Raw genomic sequence first — 15238 nt, forward strand, 5'->3', positions numbered from 1 at the left:
CCTGAGAGCAGAGGCTTAATTTGTTTGATGCGTGTTGCCATGGCAGGGGTGAGTTTGGACTTGGTCTTTGGGTCAGTGGCTGTGGGCTCATCTGTCTCCATGGGAGCGAGAGTGTCTCCATCCAGGCCAATTCCTTCCAGCAAACCCTGAGCAGAGGGATCCACCCCCACAGAGAGGGTCTCAGTCTCAGCTGGTGGAGAGAGAAGGGCATTAGAAAAGAAAAAGCAAATGCAAAACAGCAACAAAAAAAGGACATGAAATGCAAATAAAAGGAACCGAGGTGCAAAAAAACAGGAAAGAGGAAATAAAAAAAAACTGATGAAACCGATGGCTAAAATAACTCCCCCAATTTCTTTACAGATAAAATCATATCAAATAAAGTAGGCAGAGAAAGGTAGTGAGCTTTATAAAGAATTTTACTGTAGTACTGATACTGCAGTATTTTTACCAGTTCTCCTTCCTGCAGCTGCTGTGCTGCTGGAGGGTTTATCCTCTTTAGGCACAAGTTTCTGCATGTCGGCCTGACCAAACTCACAGCCAGGAGGCAAACTGCAAAGGACAAATTAAACAAATTACAAATAGATAAATAAAAACAATCTGTTTTAGTTAACAGACAATCACCTATCCTCCTAATACTATACCATGTACCCCCACCATATTGTGACAAATATCACTCAAAACCATTGCATTGCAGTCAGTTGTGGAGGAGCAAGGTTTAAGTGGACTAAATAACTGGAGAAATCTAGCATGCATCAAAAAAAAATGGATCGTTTCACCGGAAGATCAATTTATGGCATTTAAGTTAAACAAGGTCAAAAAAAATTTACATTCACAATCTGTAACATGCATTTACAATTCAGATGGTGGATTTAGAAGTGCCTATGGAGTGGATAAGTGAAAGGTCCTCCATGTGAGGTGAGAGCAGTACTAACCTGTTTGGTGTACAGAGGGACAGCAGCACAGTGCTCTCCCACACTAGAGAGCAGTAGAGCTGACTCAGTTTGTTCAGAACGCTCAGACCCAGTTGAGATCCCCACTGATTTACTGAGATAGCACGGATCTCACTCTGAAAGAACAGGAACAAGAGGTACTGTTAACACCACACCAGTTCTCACACAGCTTCTCACACTTCCAGACTCTTTTTGCTTAGTCAATAATTGTTAAATATTAGAGCACTAACAACTAAATGCGAAAACTGATAATAATTGATATTAAATCAACATTTGAGATTATATATATATATCTGCCTCAATGCATACCTGTCCAACTCTGCAGGTATGAACAAACATGAGGATGTACGCATGTGCTGCCGTCAGGGCATGCAGCAGTGGGGTGGCGTGTGCCGACAATGTGGCATCCGTAACATGGCCCGCGTTGGCCAGCTCTCTGAGCAGCACAGAGCCACCAGGAACCTCGATGGGTCGATGAAGCGGCTCTAGAGCAGACAGTATGCTGTCCAACTGACACAGACCCTCCTGGAGAACTTTCGGCTCATGAGACAAAGTCTAAGGCACAGTAAGAAAGTGAGGGGATAAAAGAATAAAATTAAAACACTAAATACCACAGCATCTTAAGCATTATTAGGGAAAAACTACATTTCCTACAGGTAGGTGTCAATCTTACCAGTATAGATTTACAGACTCCGGCCACAGCTTGGCAGGCAGCAGAGGTGGGGAAGTCAATGGGCAGGTTGGGAAGCCCAAGTATTGACACCAGTGGCAGGAGTCCTTTCTGATTGACAAATTCCTGACAGTGGTCATCTGTTGTGTTGTTGCTAAGAATGGACTCCACAAATTTCATCTAAAAGGAAAGGTGCATATTTTAGTTCCAGTTCGTGGAGAGCAAACACTTATCTAACTTTAGACAATGCATTTTGACAAACAGCCAATGAACAGTACGAATGCAATAGGACTGAGTCATAATAGACAGTCTGAAGAATAATAATGAGGGGAAAAGTATAAGACAAGATACAAAGAGTCTAGCTCTGCTGCACGTACCACATTCAGAATGTAATCCATAAGAGGAATAGGGATTCGCTCCTCTGTTCCCACCACTCTGTAAAACAAAAACAATTTTTTTTTTTAAATGGTCTATTAATTATATCTAAAACAAAATAAATTTCTCGCACATGGCATTGAAAACAAGGAACACTAGAAGCTATTTTGGTGCACTAACTGCCTGTTGCTTTCCGGCTCCCCCTGCTGTTGGCTAAAGGTATGTAGAGCCTCTTCCTCCTCCTCATCCTCACTGGATGCCTCCTCTGCAGCATGGTTCGAGCGAGCTGGAGGCACCGTGACAGTCCCATCGGCTTTCTGTATGGAAGGTTTCTGGCAGATGTATTCTGGCGATCGTCCTAAGTTGCAGATCTCTTCTAGCAACTGTTAAAGGTCAAGTTAATAATCAAATTAAAGGACTCAGAATGAAAGGGAGTTTAAATATGCATAACACTGCAATAAAGGAGATTTCTTAAAAGACAATGTGTTTCAGCACTATCCGCTTTACCTTGATGATGGCTGTTGTAGCATCTGTTTTAAGAGTGGGCTGGTGCCGCATTAGCTCGTCAACTGCACTGCCCAAGTTAGAAGCGGTGTCACCTGTTTCATAAAATTAAACAGTTTGTTAGAAACACAATCCTATCATCTCCAAACCCAGGAACACCTATAGGGGCCACTCACCTAGTGGGTCAGAGCTGCGTCGACGGCGCATGGCTGGCAGGTAGTCTGGCGAGAGCAGCACCTTGAACAACCGCTCAAAGGGTTGGCATTGCACAAATGAGTGCAGACCACGGGCATTCAGGCACAGGGCGCTGAATACGTTAGGCAGGGAACCCAGCACCTCTCTGGTAGCAGGGACCTGTAGAAACAAAGGCATAAAATGGGACTAAAATGCATCATGACTTGCTGGACTATCCAAGAGGGAATCCAGCGATGGAGGAAAAAAATAAAAAAATTGTACAAAGATTTAGTGGGGAAAAGGGATATAAAGGGTCTAGCACGACTGAACAGGGGTGGTGAAAGACCTTTAAACAGACAAAAGGAGTTTTAAAATGGATAGAATGTGTGGGCACAAAAATAAAAGGGAAAGGGAAAAATAGTTATATTGTTAAGGCAGACTCACATCTTTGATGAGCAGTGCATGTAGCATGACATCAGTGAGACCATTGTCCTGCAGAGATGACAGTAGAGAGGGCTCCTGGAACACAAAAACGGTCACCACCTCCGTCGCTAAAACGGAGAACAAGAAAAATAGAGGGCAGAGAAATAAATTAGTCAAGATTCAAACCAATTAAATCCACAAAGGGCCTTTTAACCATACTATGCTGCAATTTTCTACTTTGTGACCTTGAAGACAGATCTACAAAATGTTGCACATAAAGAGTTTGGGCAATATATCAGCAGCACCAGAAGTATTGTTCTCCATGTGCTTACCCAGGAGAAACAGTGAGGGTCCATAATACTCTGCATTACTGATGATGTGTTTCAGAGAGGTAGGGAGGGACCCATCCATTACTATAAAGAGAGTGCAAAGGCAATGAATATCACGGTCAGCAAATAAAAACACTATTAACCATAATGTAAAAATTGAAGCATCATTAAATGCAGTTTTATACCATGACGAATGCCGTCAGAGAATGCAGGATCCTGAATGGCTTTTTTCAAAAAGTTCAACATAGATTTCAACAGAGCGGCCCTCTGAGGAATGCACTGTACTCCTGTTAGGAAATAACAAAATATGTATTACAAAACTGTCCACAGTTTCTCCTGAACTAAATAAAGGAGACCCGCCGACATGCAAGTACACTTATTGTACCTGCTCTGGGAGCGCTGACTGCACTGCTCTGTGCTCGCAAATCCGTCTCTGCTCTGGAACCAGAAGAAGTGGATGGGCCAGGACTGCTCTCCATGGCAACCTCTGACACTACATTGACAAAAGCATTTTTTTGTGAACCACAAAAACAAATCCACAATTTATCATTACAAAACCCTGGCCTAGTGTGTAGATGACAGTCTGTGGATACCATACACAGTTTTGAATAAGGATAAAAAAATATAGTTCAACATACAGTAAACATAACAGAGATGGTACTAACTGTCCATATCTGTGTCCATGTCCTCTGTCTCAGTAGCTGTGCTGGGCCTCTGGATCTTTGGTTTGATTACAAAAGGGCACTCTTTCCTGGAGAGATCAACCTCATGCTGCACAGAGAAACAATGGGGTCACATTCCGTCAACAAAAGGGCAGAGGGCAAAAACCTGAATAGTCTATGCAGAAAAACAAGGGGCTGAACGAGTTGTGCTGGGGAAGGCTTTCAATACCTCAAGTCTGGAGATAAAAATTGAGAGGCCGCCGTGGGACTGAAAAGCAGCCATGTCCAGATTGGTGATGAGATCGACAACTCTTACTGCCCGCGTCACGAAGGTAATCTGGTCCTGCTCATCCCCAAGGAACTTAATCACCTGAAGTGGAAGTTTCACGGTTCACAATACATCCTCACATATCACCTTCTCATTAAATGCTCCAGAAATGAGGAAGCACCAAAGTACCAACCTTTAGCAATGCCTCCATCATACCACAAGACACCAGGGCCTCTCCACCAGCATCATAACTAGCCAGGTGATACAGGAAGGAGAAGAGGGCTGTGGCAAATTGGTGGGGGTATGGCTCCATCAGTGGGTCTGAAGCAAACATAAAAACAGAATATCACCAAACCTGAAACCTAAGAAAACAGTTCAAGTAATTAGAGCTAAAGGTCTCTCTCTTCACCAATCATAGCCTGGATGCAGTTGCGGACAAGCACAGGCAGAAATCCATGATAGGAGGCTGTTCCTGTGCAGTCGATAATGTTGGAGAGTTTGGGAGTGCGCTCCAGGTGAACTATGGATGTCAATGTGCGCAAAGAGGCAGCCTTAATGTCCTGTAACAATACAATTGAGGGTTCATAAATGAAATAAATCTAAAAGCATCTTTTCAGTTTTTTTTAAAAACATCTTTTAGTGCAATATTTCCCATTCTTGGCAATCACTCTAAATAACGCAACAAGTACATATATGCCATATAGGTGTTAAAAATAAAGATGAATAATTGCTACCCACCACCAACTGTTTGTCCGTGATCTGAAGAACATCCACTAGCTCCTCTATAAGCCCATTGTAGAGGATGCTATTGGCTGACTCCTGGAGGGCATTTGAGTACACTGCAAAACACACACACATCAACTTCACTAGACAGAAAGCGAGAACCTAGTGATGTTTCATGAAAATAAATACCTGTACTTATTTTCATCAGTACCAGAGGGGTCAACTCACCGAGTATGGAGATGGCATGCAGTCTGGCTTGCACAGCCTGCAGTCTCCTCTTGTGGTTAGAGAAGCCATGAGCCAGGCGAATGTGTGTGAAAAGCAATATTTGTTTGTCTTTAGGGATGTTGTACATAGCTGTCAGAGACTCCATGATCTCTGAAGGGCTCTCGGAAATCTAAGGGCCACCGGGGAAAAGCAAAAATCAGATTCAAGTGTAATCAATAGCTATTAAAGGTCTATGTGCTTCCATTAACTGTTCCACAAGGACAGCAAATGAAAACAACTAGGAGAAAAATCACCTTATCAAGTTGTTCAATATGAATGTAGTGTAGCGTATTACTGCTCGACTGTTGAGAGGGAAAAAAGGTACAACAAAGGTTAAACACAAAGAAATGAATTGTTTGCTTAACAAAAAAAGAACAATGTTGAACGAGAATGGTGAAATAAAGGGAAGCATGACTCCATGCATACCTTTTTCTCCACTTTGACCTCAGAGCTGGGTTCTGCATAGAACTCAAAGTGCAATGTGGTGGCACTCGGTGGATATTTCTGCATAACACAAATATAGACACATCAGAGAAATTAATTGCTTCAAACTAAAACTTGTAAATTGCAGGACTAAACAAAGATGGCCTGGTTAGAACTTTTTCTGTCAACATTTTATTAACATTTTAACCTGCCATAAAATTATTTGTATATAATTAAATATTTCTTACAAACAGCAGCAATAAATGATTAAATGCAACTTTAAAATGATAATAGATAGTGATATTGCTTACTATTTATTATTTCAGAATTGAATTTTTCTATAATATCCATCCAGCACTCTACCATACACTACCATAGAGACATTTAAATCAAAGAATATAATAATTCCTAAAATTTAGCTGTTATGTTATGAATTATAAATTCACAGATTGCATTAAAATCTAGGGATACAAGATATTGGATTTTTTTCCCAGAAAGATGCAGTGTTAACATTTTATTTTAAGATTTAACATCTGTAGATAGTCTAAAGCAAAAGAGTTGTAAAAGTTCTGAGAATCTTTTTGAAAAACACTCATTATTTTAATGACATAAATTGCTGCTGTATTTAATCAAAAACAGTCTAAATGTTATGTAAACTATTTTACTTTTAATTTAATTAGAAGGCCAACAGCAATCCCTAAAGATTAAAACTATCCGAACGGTCTTTAGGAACTGGGGGAGGCTGTCACTGCTGCAGGTGCTTTTACGGTTTATTCTATCACACACCAAACGCATTCTGTACGTGCTTTCACAGATTAAATGCAGCGATCCAAAACATTGAATCCAATTATCATTCAGACAAAATTTAGCTTCCAGAATAAGCCACACTGCTGAAGTGATCTAATCACCAGCACACTATGAGCCCATGTGGGTTAACGTATTCCCTCTTATCGGCAAGACTTATCGGCATAATCTTTCATAACGGGCAGATGCCGATATTTCCATTTAAAGCCTTTATAGGCTGATTCTGATAAAAGTCTGATAATATTGTGCATCCCAATTAAAATCATATTAAAATTATGGTGGACGTGGGAATTAGAGTCATCCATAATACTTAACCATGAACATCTTATCAATGGGGCTCACACTTAACTCTAAAATACAGCATTTTTTTCCCCCCGTGTTCACAATGACATAGTATATGTAATGGGACAAAATAGCATACCGACATCGGCAGATCTCGGCAACACTCCGCAAGACCAAAGCCATTCTCTTTCCCACCCCAGCTCTAGGACAGCGGGAATAAAAGAGTCAGGAAAAGGTGTAGGATGAAAGATAACAAGCATCAGCCTTGAAATGTCACCATGAAAGCACCAGTCTGTACAAAACAGGTCACCATGCTGCTTTGGTTAGAACCGATACTAAACACCTGAATTAATTTCAACAAGGCTTCAGAAGTTCCCACTAGAATCAAAGATGTAAGTCATGGATTCAACTTTTAAAAATTGACAGTTAAACACTGCATACTGCTGCAGTATTAGCCACATGCATTTCAAAGACCTTTGATATGCAGCTGCTTTCAGACTTGACATTTCAATCTTCTAGACTTCAGCAATCAAAACTGAGAAAAGAAATATGCTCACATGACAAAGTAAAGCTTTCATACCTCAGCCAAATGTTGAAGACGGGCGAGCAGTGGGCTCCTCTTATCTGAGCCCAGTCTGGTGATGTAATTGGAACGTTTGCTGAACACATACAGGAGATTCAGCACAGACAGAACCACCTGCATGTCACATGATGCTAAAAGGGTGGTCAAGTGCTACAGACACAAAAGAGAAAAAAGAAAATGCTCAAAATCAACTCGCAATAAACCATATAAGGCTAACAGAAGCAGGTTTTGTTGTATCAGTCTTGAGTTGGGGTACCTCTATAGAGCTGTACAGGTGTCTTGAAAAACTGTATTCGATTAACAGTGCAGTGAAGTTGAGCACCGCCAGCAACAAGGCTTTTAGCTGCCCATTCTCTGGCCGGTCGCACACCAACAACCACGACATGTTTTCCACCGTCTGCCCTGCATCACAGAGGATGCCATCGAAACGGTCCAGCAGGTCTACCCAATGATACAACTCACACTGTGAAGAGAAACAGGTCGTCATTAGACATCTGAACATGCATATTAAACACCATGATGCTAGAGGTGCTGGCATATACCTTGCCAATGTTCCAGGTCTTGATTAGCTGCAGTTCCAGCAACAGCTGTTCATCGCTGCATCCTTTCAGCTTTTCTATGAGAGTCCTGCAGTCGGCAGGCTGGAGGAGGAGCGCAAGAACATGTCAACTATGAGGAAATGCAAGTGCACACAATCTCAAACTCCAAATGCATAGAAATCCTGCTTACTGACCGCTTCAGTGGGGGTTTTCTTCAATTTGCTTCTGTCAACCTTCATGGTCACTAATTTCTACACTCGATTCCTACAGAGAACACATCAAATGATGAGAGAGAAGCTCAGTCAAATGAACAGTGAATAATACTCATCCCCATGCCACCAACTGAAATTTAAGCTTAGCATTGCCCGAGTATCACATATGAAAAAAGACTAAAAGTCTTTTCACACTTAAATTAATTCTGGCTCATTCTAAACCTGGGTAAACAATATTCTAGGTTATCTTGTTTCATGTTTCACACTTCTCGTTCTCATACTTCACCAGGATTTCATGCTAGGTTTTCATAACGTTTCACATACATTACATTTCTTAATCCTGCATTTATGTACTTATTGTCAGTGTCACTGATTCGAAGAAAGCAGCACACAACCAGTTTACATAAAGCATTCTAGCATTAGGAATCCTCAGATTATGTATTACAGACTGTACCTTCAATTTGCCTGAATGGACTTTTTTAGACTATAAAAGGTACGATCGAAATGGTCTCTTTGACACATTTACATTTTACGTCACCATTTGACATTCCCCCTGCCAACATACTACGGTTTAGACAACAACACGTTTCTGTGACTGTCTAAAGCATGTGAGGCACAAGATATTTGTTGCTAAGCATGTAACTGTAACATTCAAATACCACAATGGTTTACATGGCAAAAGTGTGGTACCGCAAAGTGTGTTTAACACCACAAATGACTCTGACTCTGCTTCTAAATAATGAGTGTGAAACATTCCTTCACCTGGTGTTAAGTGTGGTTTAGAATGCAGATAACCAAGGGTTAAACGCAGTGTCAAAAGCACTTATGAGGTGTACCATTACATATGAACAATCAAAGATCCAAATGTAAGCCGGAATGCCAACATTTAAGCAGATACTTACGGTATATGATTTGGCAATTCCAACTTAACGACATTTTTCATGTGCAAAACCTAAAGTACAAAAAAAAGCTAGATGAAAGTGAAACAATTGCAGACAATAAACACAAAAATGTTTGTTGATCTTACTGCCAATGGCAAAAACTTTCAGAATTAATTAATATAAAACTAATATATATATAGCTAGCCTATTTCTTCTAAATGGTCAAAAACAATCCCATACTAATTAGCTGTAGAATTAAAAATCAAGGTCAGTGGAAAGAAAACAAGTCTGAGAGCAAGCCAAGGGAAAAGCAACCCACATTGGTTCAGATATGGGGCATAGATTCTGGGCACAGACAAACCCTAGAATCTCACTAACACATCCTTGCTGAATTTAACCAGTTAAACTGCTCTTTTTGAAACAAGAGGCTGTTAATGTGGCGTTCTTAGAAACCTACTTGCTCCTTTTGAGAAACAAAACACATGAAGGACCTTGAACCCGGTCAAAGAGAAGCACTGGCCTGTGATCAAGGAACCTGACATGGAAAAAAGAGCCCACACATTTGACAAACTTAATTTATCTATGCCATTTAAATAAACTTTATTACTAAAGAAAGACACTAATTTAGTTCTTGACAGAGAACCAATGTGTGCTGTAGTCGAGAGAACAACACGGCAGACAACGTTAGTTAACGAATACCAAAAATTACAATGACATTGGCTAACCGGTACGTTCACCATAAAAGAAACTATAACGCTGTAAAAAATAAATTCAAGTACCACTGAAAGTAACACAACCACTCTGGAAATAAACCAATAAATCGAAATGTAATTTCACTAACTATTTCTAATGGAAAGAAGACAGAAAAGGGAGTACAATTCGAGAAAAAAGACAGCTAACATGCTAGCTAGTTTTTCCTTGCTAACAAGCTACCTCAGTCAGCAAGCTAAGTTTTGCGGATAATCATAGTCACGTCATTCCTATTAGATGGCGCAAATAAAACAATGACCGCCAGTTTTTTTTTTTTTTTTTTTATAAACTGTAACGTTAACGGAATAACCGTAACGATTACCGGGCAAATTTGACAGTTAGCCGCTCACGCGAAATCGTTGATTGTGAGCTTGCGACCTACGAGACACTAAGTATATAATTCCCCATGTCAACACAAACCCGCAATCCCTCTACTCACATTTAAAATCTCATCCAAAGCAACTATTTTTCAGCAAACACACGCCAAACCCTTAATATGCAGCTCGACTGTGGCGGAATTCGTCAAGAGCGAAGCTAACGTTACACAGGTCCAAATTTTTCCTCCAAGCTGCTCACATGCTCTGCTCTAATCTAGTGCCCGGCTCAGCCCGGCCTGCTCCGGCAAACCCGCTCACTCCCCTCAAAACCCTAGCTCACAAAACGTCGTCTGTCACAGGGCTTACACTTCGACACAACCGTACCGTGGCATATATTACCACACATCTTCAGCAAGAGCTTCGTCTCGATGAACCGTGGCCGGTGAGGCGCACGCGGTGGCGACTGATGAGATGCTCGTGCATGTGTTGGTTTGCTTGGTTAGCTGAGAAACGCAGAATATCTCGCTGAATCATTCCCCATTCGGGCCTACCATAACACTGACTTCCAGTGGACTGCTCAATTTCTCGCTTTCTCCTGCTGCACTTTTGCGTAGCTGCGTTTGGGGCGAACGTAGCGTGTCACACATGATGCTGAAGTGTACTTTATCAAATCAAAAACACATTTATCTGAGATAGAACTTAAAAGTATTAAATATTGAAGTTTTAAATTTGTGAAATTATGGAGTTTGTCAGACTAACTTTAATGTAAAGAAAAGTCTATGAATTTTGCAATCAATCGGTTTGGATATTTTTTCTTAATGCACTACATTAAAAGGTATTATGAAGATATAGTATGAAATATATATTTTCCAAATATAAGTTTTATTCATTCTAATATTAAACTTAATCACTAGCTTGGAAATGAATTGATCACACTGAAATTAGATTATAATACTTTTTACATTCATTGAAAACGACTGTTATACTCTTTACTGTAGGAATTAACAGGTTTCATTTCTTCATTCCTGTCATCAGCAACAGTTTGCACCATAAAACAAGAGAAACAGGGTGGGAAGTTCACAAATATACACTGTACACACATCTATGTGATTTTTAGTTTGTTTGTTAGTTTGTTTTTGGAAGTGCATGATGCACTTTACAACATCAGTTTAGGGTCGGTTTGGTTACACTGATCCATATGATCCATCAGCAGTAATCTCCATAATATATCATATAAAACAGATTTCTGGGGGTGCATTGGGGAATGAAAACAGCGGATACTTCTCTGATAGAAAATTGTATATTATAACTGGACAACATAACAGATTAGAGAGGATGGAAATTTGTAAACCACCAAAGGGATAAGAGGAATTTAGGTGTCAAGACTTATTGGACTCGACGGCTCAGCATATTTATGGGTATGAGCATCCATATCCAGATTACACAATGTCTGAAGCCTGATTTTAAGGCCGTGAAGATTGAAAATGCATAAATTCCACACGAAAACTCATATTGTGCAACTCATTTATCACAAAAGCACATGCTACCACATTTACATGCTCTTTTCGTCGTCATCCCTTTACAGATCCATAACGAGTGTTTTCGCCAATTCATCATCATCATCATCTTCACTCATGCACGTTTATTACATTTCATTTTAGAGATTCTGCCTATGGAAATATAGATTTTGTAAATAGATTTCAGTCTCTGTGCGCGCACATCGCGCGTGCATGCAACACACCACAATGCTCGACAGTCTGACTGCAAATTAAAAATGGCGGTTTATATTAGCAAAGTGTCTAATCTTTCCATCCAAAACACTTATTTTACCCACAGTATACAACTAATATTTACGAGCAAAACCGTCCGATAATGTTAACGGTCATGTAAAGTCAGCCACAGACGTCTCCACAAAACAGACAAAGACTAACTTAAGATCATACCTCGGTTGCGCCTCAACATAACTTCTCCATCTTACAGCAGCGAGTGGGGATGTAAATCTCGCGATATTTCAATTGGCTTCCCCTGCTCCAATAGTAATATGTTGTGGTCACGCAGACCAGCCCCTTCACTGATCTGATCAGTATTCATGAGTATAATAATAATAATAATAATAATAATAATAATAATAATAATAATAATAATAATAATAATAATAAAATCTGTATGATAATCCATTTCATACATTGCTCGCTTTTTTGTGTTTTCTCAGATACTCAAAAAGTACTGTCAAATTTTATAAAAACAGTTGCAAACAAGGTAAAATATTACAAGTAATTAATTTTTTAATGTGCATGTCTATAACACCCTGATTCCCAAACAGCAAAGGCGTTCGCCATTATAATGTAAAATATTCATAAACTGTCTCGCATGTGCTTTAGAGATATAATTCTTAAAAGTTAAGGCCATGGTCAAAGCTAATATTTGATTAATTCCCTCCATTCAGCATTGAATGCCTGTATCATATTTCTGCTAAAACTAGGCTATACCAAAAACATGATTTTTACTAGGCCTACAACACACATGGACTGTCTGTTTATGGAAATAATAAGACCAGTTTACTGAGTTGTTTATGGGACAAATTTGCATTGTGTTTAATTTGCCAGAGTTTCATGCTGAAGTGAAAAAGTTAATTTCATTTTTTTTTTTCTCTAAAGTAAAAATGAACGAATTACCTACATTTAATTGTTTATAAATAATGATGAAATTGTGCGTCCCCTCTGCATGATGAGAATGTCACATAGCGACTCCTGCCAGTAGGTGGCAGCATTATTCTTTTTAATGCTCAGTTTTGAGAACCGATTCTACAAATAGAAGAAGAGTGTTGTCGTAGCAACCTGAAGCTTAACGTTATAGCGTAAAGACTGTCCACGGGTTTTGTAGATAAGTATAACTGTTGCATTATATTTAGTTTCTGCTTTGTCATCTGTTAGAAACAAACTTACTTTCGGCACGCCAACTGAACGATATTAGCAAGTTTTAACAGCTTTTATAGAGCCGCTGCGTGCATCCGCGGTTAGTGTTAACTTACACCTTTTGTGTAAACCGTGAATTTACAAGATAAATAGTATCTTGTTTATCTTGCACATAGCTTTAGTGCTATGTTTAAGTCTCACATGATGTTGTTTTCTGTTCAGTTCAATGTCGGTGGTAAGCAGTCTGGTGCCAGCCCGTTTCTTGACTCTCATCGCGCATCTTGTGATAGTCATCATCATCTTCTGGTCCCGGGTAAGAACTAATCCCAGGTTTAATCACTGTTGTGTCGCAGGATATATTTGTGTCAGGTCTGTGATTCATTGCTGAAGCATCATCCCACAGGAGAACAGTGTCAGAGCCTGCCTCCCACTGGATTACACTAATGAAGAATACAGCTTTGAGGACACACGGTACGTTAACATAAACCTATCAAACCTTAACGTTAACATAACACTATCAAACCACCAAAAAGTACATACTTTTTTTTTATAATAATAATAATTTGTATCACTTTTAATTAATTTAGTGCATCCTTGCTAAATAAACATATGAAATGCCCCAAAGTAAAAAAAAAAGCCCCCAAAACGAATTACCTGTCATTTGAAATCTTTACCAATCTTTGCCACTATTTTTCAAACCACTAGGTTTTACCTATTTGTTGGCAAGACGTTTTAAATAATTTAAAATATAATAAAATGTTGTATTATCTCTTTTTCTTTTATATGTCAGTACAGGTCAAAAAAATATATACAAGTAAGATGTCTGTTAATGATGATGGAACATGTCACCCATTTTTTTCTTTCTTTTTTTTTTTTTTTTTTTATAAAAGTTTTTTGACCATTAAAGTAGACACTTTACTTGCATTTATGCTTCCTACTGTATTTATATAAAATCACTTTTGTAAATTTAATTTGATTCCGACACTAAAATGGGATGTTTTATATATATATATATATATATATATATATATATATATATATGTACATGTATATACTCATGAATCTTTTTCTAACTTTTTTTTTGGAGAGCAGACTTGTAGTGGCATTATCCGTGACCCTGGGCCTGTTTGCTGTCGAGCTGGTTGGGTTCCTCTCTGGAGTCTCTATGTTCAACAACAATCAAGCTCTTCTATGTATCCTTACCACCACAGGCTCAACTTACTTGGTTGTCCACCTCAGAAGAGGGATATCTTTTCCTTTATTATCCTAGAGCAGTCCAAAAGTGAATGCAGTTCTTAATGCAGTATTTGACCATTACATTGTTGTTCACAATAGTTAGTCATTTCTGGTTGTTACTGATATGGCATAATCAAATTACTGGAACAGATTTTTATTTAACCATCACTTTGTAGCTATTGGATGTCACACCAGTGGCGCTGTGGCTTTGCTCTTCTTCTTGTTTGAGCAATGGACCTGCAGCCTCTACTGGTGGATCTGTGGCTTCTGTAGGTCAGTCAGTAAATAAGTAACAGTCAATGCATAACTGTGAATATAAATGGTCTTAATAAATTCTCTTTAAATGTGTCTTTTAAAAACTTTTTGCAATAATATTTTCTCTCTACATTTCAGTGTGATTCCAGCACTATATGAGATGATCCTTTTTATTGTAGTGTTTGGATTTAAGAGGAAGCCTCTATAAGGATCTCTGCCCTCTTGGTTCAGGCGGATATTGTCCTTCCATGACTGACGTACCAGAATATCCTGAAACGAGAGTAATATTCACTGACACAATGAATAAGCATTTTCATAAAATTAGTTCTTAGATTGCAAAATTATGTTTGAAGGCTTTTTGTTGGTTTTATGTGGTTACGAATAACTGCTTTCAATTTCTTTCTTGAAAATATCACATTTTGTACACACTGTGATGAATTAAAGCATTTTGTATTTTGATACAACTGACCAATAAACTGTGTCTGTTTATTCTTCAGATTTTTCACTAGATCACACAACATTTTTACCCTTAAAAACTGTTAATTATAAGCACATGTAATATTAATTTTACTTGTACTTTTTTACCCAATTTATACTATCTGCATTCCCCAAATTCATACTAAAAGCAAGACTTTGTCATCATGTACTCATCCTCATGTCATTCTAAACCTATATGATCTACTTTCTGCTGTGATG

The 15238-nt window shown here is 38.9% G+C and overlaps 2 protein-coding genes across 13 annotated transcripts in view; one reads left to right on the plus strand and one right to left on the minus strand.

The window, feature by feature from the left end:
- LOC128012143 (E3 ubiquitin-protein ligase HUWE1) overlaps nucleotides 1-12147 on the minus strand; it is a 41560-nt gene extending 29413 nt beyond the window's left edge. For 6 of the 12 annotated variants that reach the window (XM_052595174.1, XM_052595169.1, XM_052595168.1 and 3 more), the window contains exons 1-28: nucleotides 12080-12146; nucleotides 9091-9140; nucleotides 8171-8240; nucleotides 7980-8078; nucleotides 7694-7900; nucleotides 7435-7587; nucleotides 6994-7056; nucleotides 5772-5849; nucleotides 5600-5647; nucleotides 5307-5475; nucleotides 5094-5194; nucleotides 4765-4915; nucleotides 4549-4676; nucleotides 4317-4457; nucleotides 4091-4196; nucleotides 3811-3918; nucleotides 3611-3712; nucleotides 3429-3509; nucleotides 3118-3224; nucleotides 2676-2880; nucleotides 2503-2594; nucleotides 2176-2378; nucleotides 1998-2055; nucleotides 1624-1800; nucleotides 1260-1505; nucleotides 933-1066; nucleotides 449-549; nucleotides 2-190 (exon numbers count right to left, since the gene is read on the minus strand). In XM_052595174.1, the coding sequence (XP_052451134.1) occupies nucleotides 2-190; nucleotides 449-549; nucleotides 933-1066; nucleotides 1260-1505; nucleotides 1624-1800; nucleotides 1998-2055; nucleotides 2176-2378; nucleotides 2503-2594; nucleotides 2676-2880; nucleotides 3118-3224; nucleotides 3429-3509; nucleotides 3611-3712; nucleotides 3811-3918; nucleotides 4091-4196; nucleotides 4317-4457; nucleotides 4549-4676; nucleotides 4765-4915; nucleotides 5094-5194; nucleotides 5307-5475; nucleotides 5600-5647; nucleotides 5772-5849; nucleotides 6994-7056; nucleotides 7435-7587; nucleotides 7694-7900; nucleotides 7980-8078; nucleotides 8171-8215 (3292 nt within the window). In that variant the 5' untranslated portion in view covers nucleotides 8216-8240; nucleotides 9091-9140; nucleotides 12080-12146. Of the gene's footprint in view, nucleotide 1; nucleotides 191-448; nucleotides 550-932; nucleotides 1067-1259; nucleotides 1506-1623; nucleotides 1801-1997; nucleotides 2056-2175; nucleotides 2379-2502; nucleotides 2595-2675; nucleotides 2881-3117; nucleotides 3225-3428; nucleotides 3510-3610; nucleotides 3713-3810; nucleotides 3919-4090; nucleotides 4197-4316; nucleotides 4458-4548; nucleotides 4677-4764; nucleotides 4916-5093; nucleotides 5195-5306; nucleotides 5476-5599; nucleotides 5648-5771; nucleotides 5850-6993; nucleotides 7057-7434; nucleotides 7588-7693; nucleotides 7901-7979; nucleotides 8079-8170; nucleotides 8241-9090; nucleotides 9141-9526; nucleotides 9589-10258; nucleotides 10278-10520; nucleotides 10719-12079 lie in introns of those variants that run through there. The other 6 variants (XM_052595175.1, XM_052595171.1, XM_052595164.1 and 3 more) reach the window with 6 other exon arrangements.
- Nucleotides 12148-12956: 809 nt separating this feature from the next.
- Nucleotides 12957-15010, plus strand: LOC128011937 (transmembrane protein 107). The gene is made up of 6 exons (XM_052594742.1): nucleotides 12957-13151; nucleotides 13274-13364; nucleotides 13455-13522; nucleotides 14144-14244; nucleotides 14464-14560; nucleotides 14681-15010. Exons 2-6 carry the CDS (start codon nucleotides 13278-13280, stop codon nucleotides 14748-14750), a joined length of 423 nt encoding a protein of 140 aa, XP_052450702.1. The 5' UTR covers nucleotides 12957-13151; nucleotides 13274-13277; the 3' UTR covers nucleotides 14751-15010.
- The last annotated feature ends 228 nt before the right edge of the window (nucleotides 15011-15238 follow it).

Source organism: Carassius gibelio, chromosome B23 (assembly GCF_023724105.1).
Source record: "Carassius gibelio isolate Cgi1373 ecotype wild population from Czech Republic chromosome B23, carGib1.2-hapl.c, whole genome shotgun sequence".
Taxonomy (NCBI): Eukaryota; Metazoa; Chordata; class Actinopteri; order Cypriniformes; family Cyprinidae; genus Carassius; species Carassius gibelio.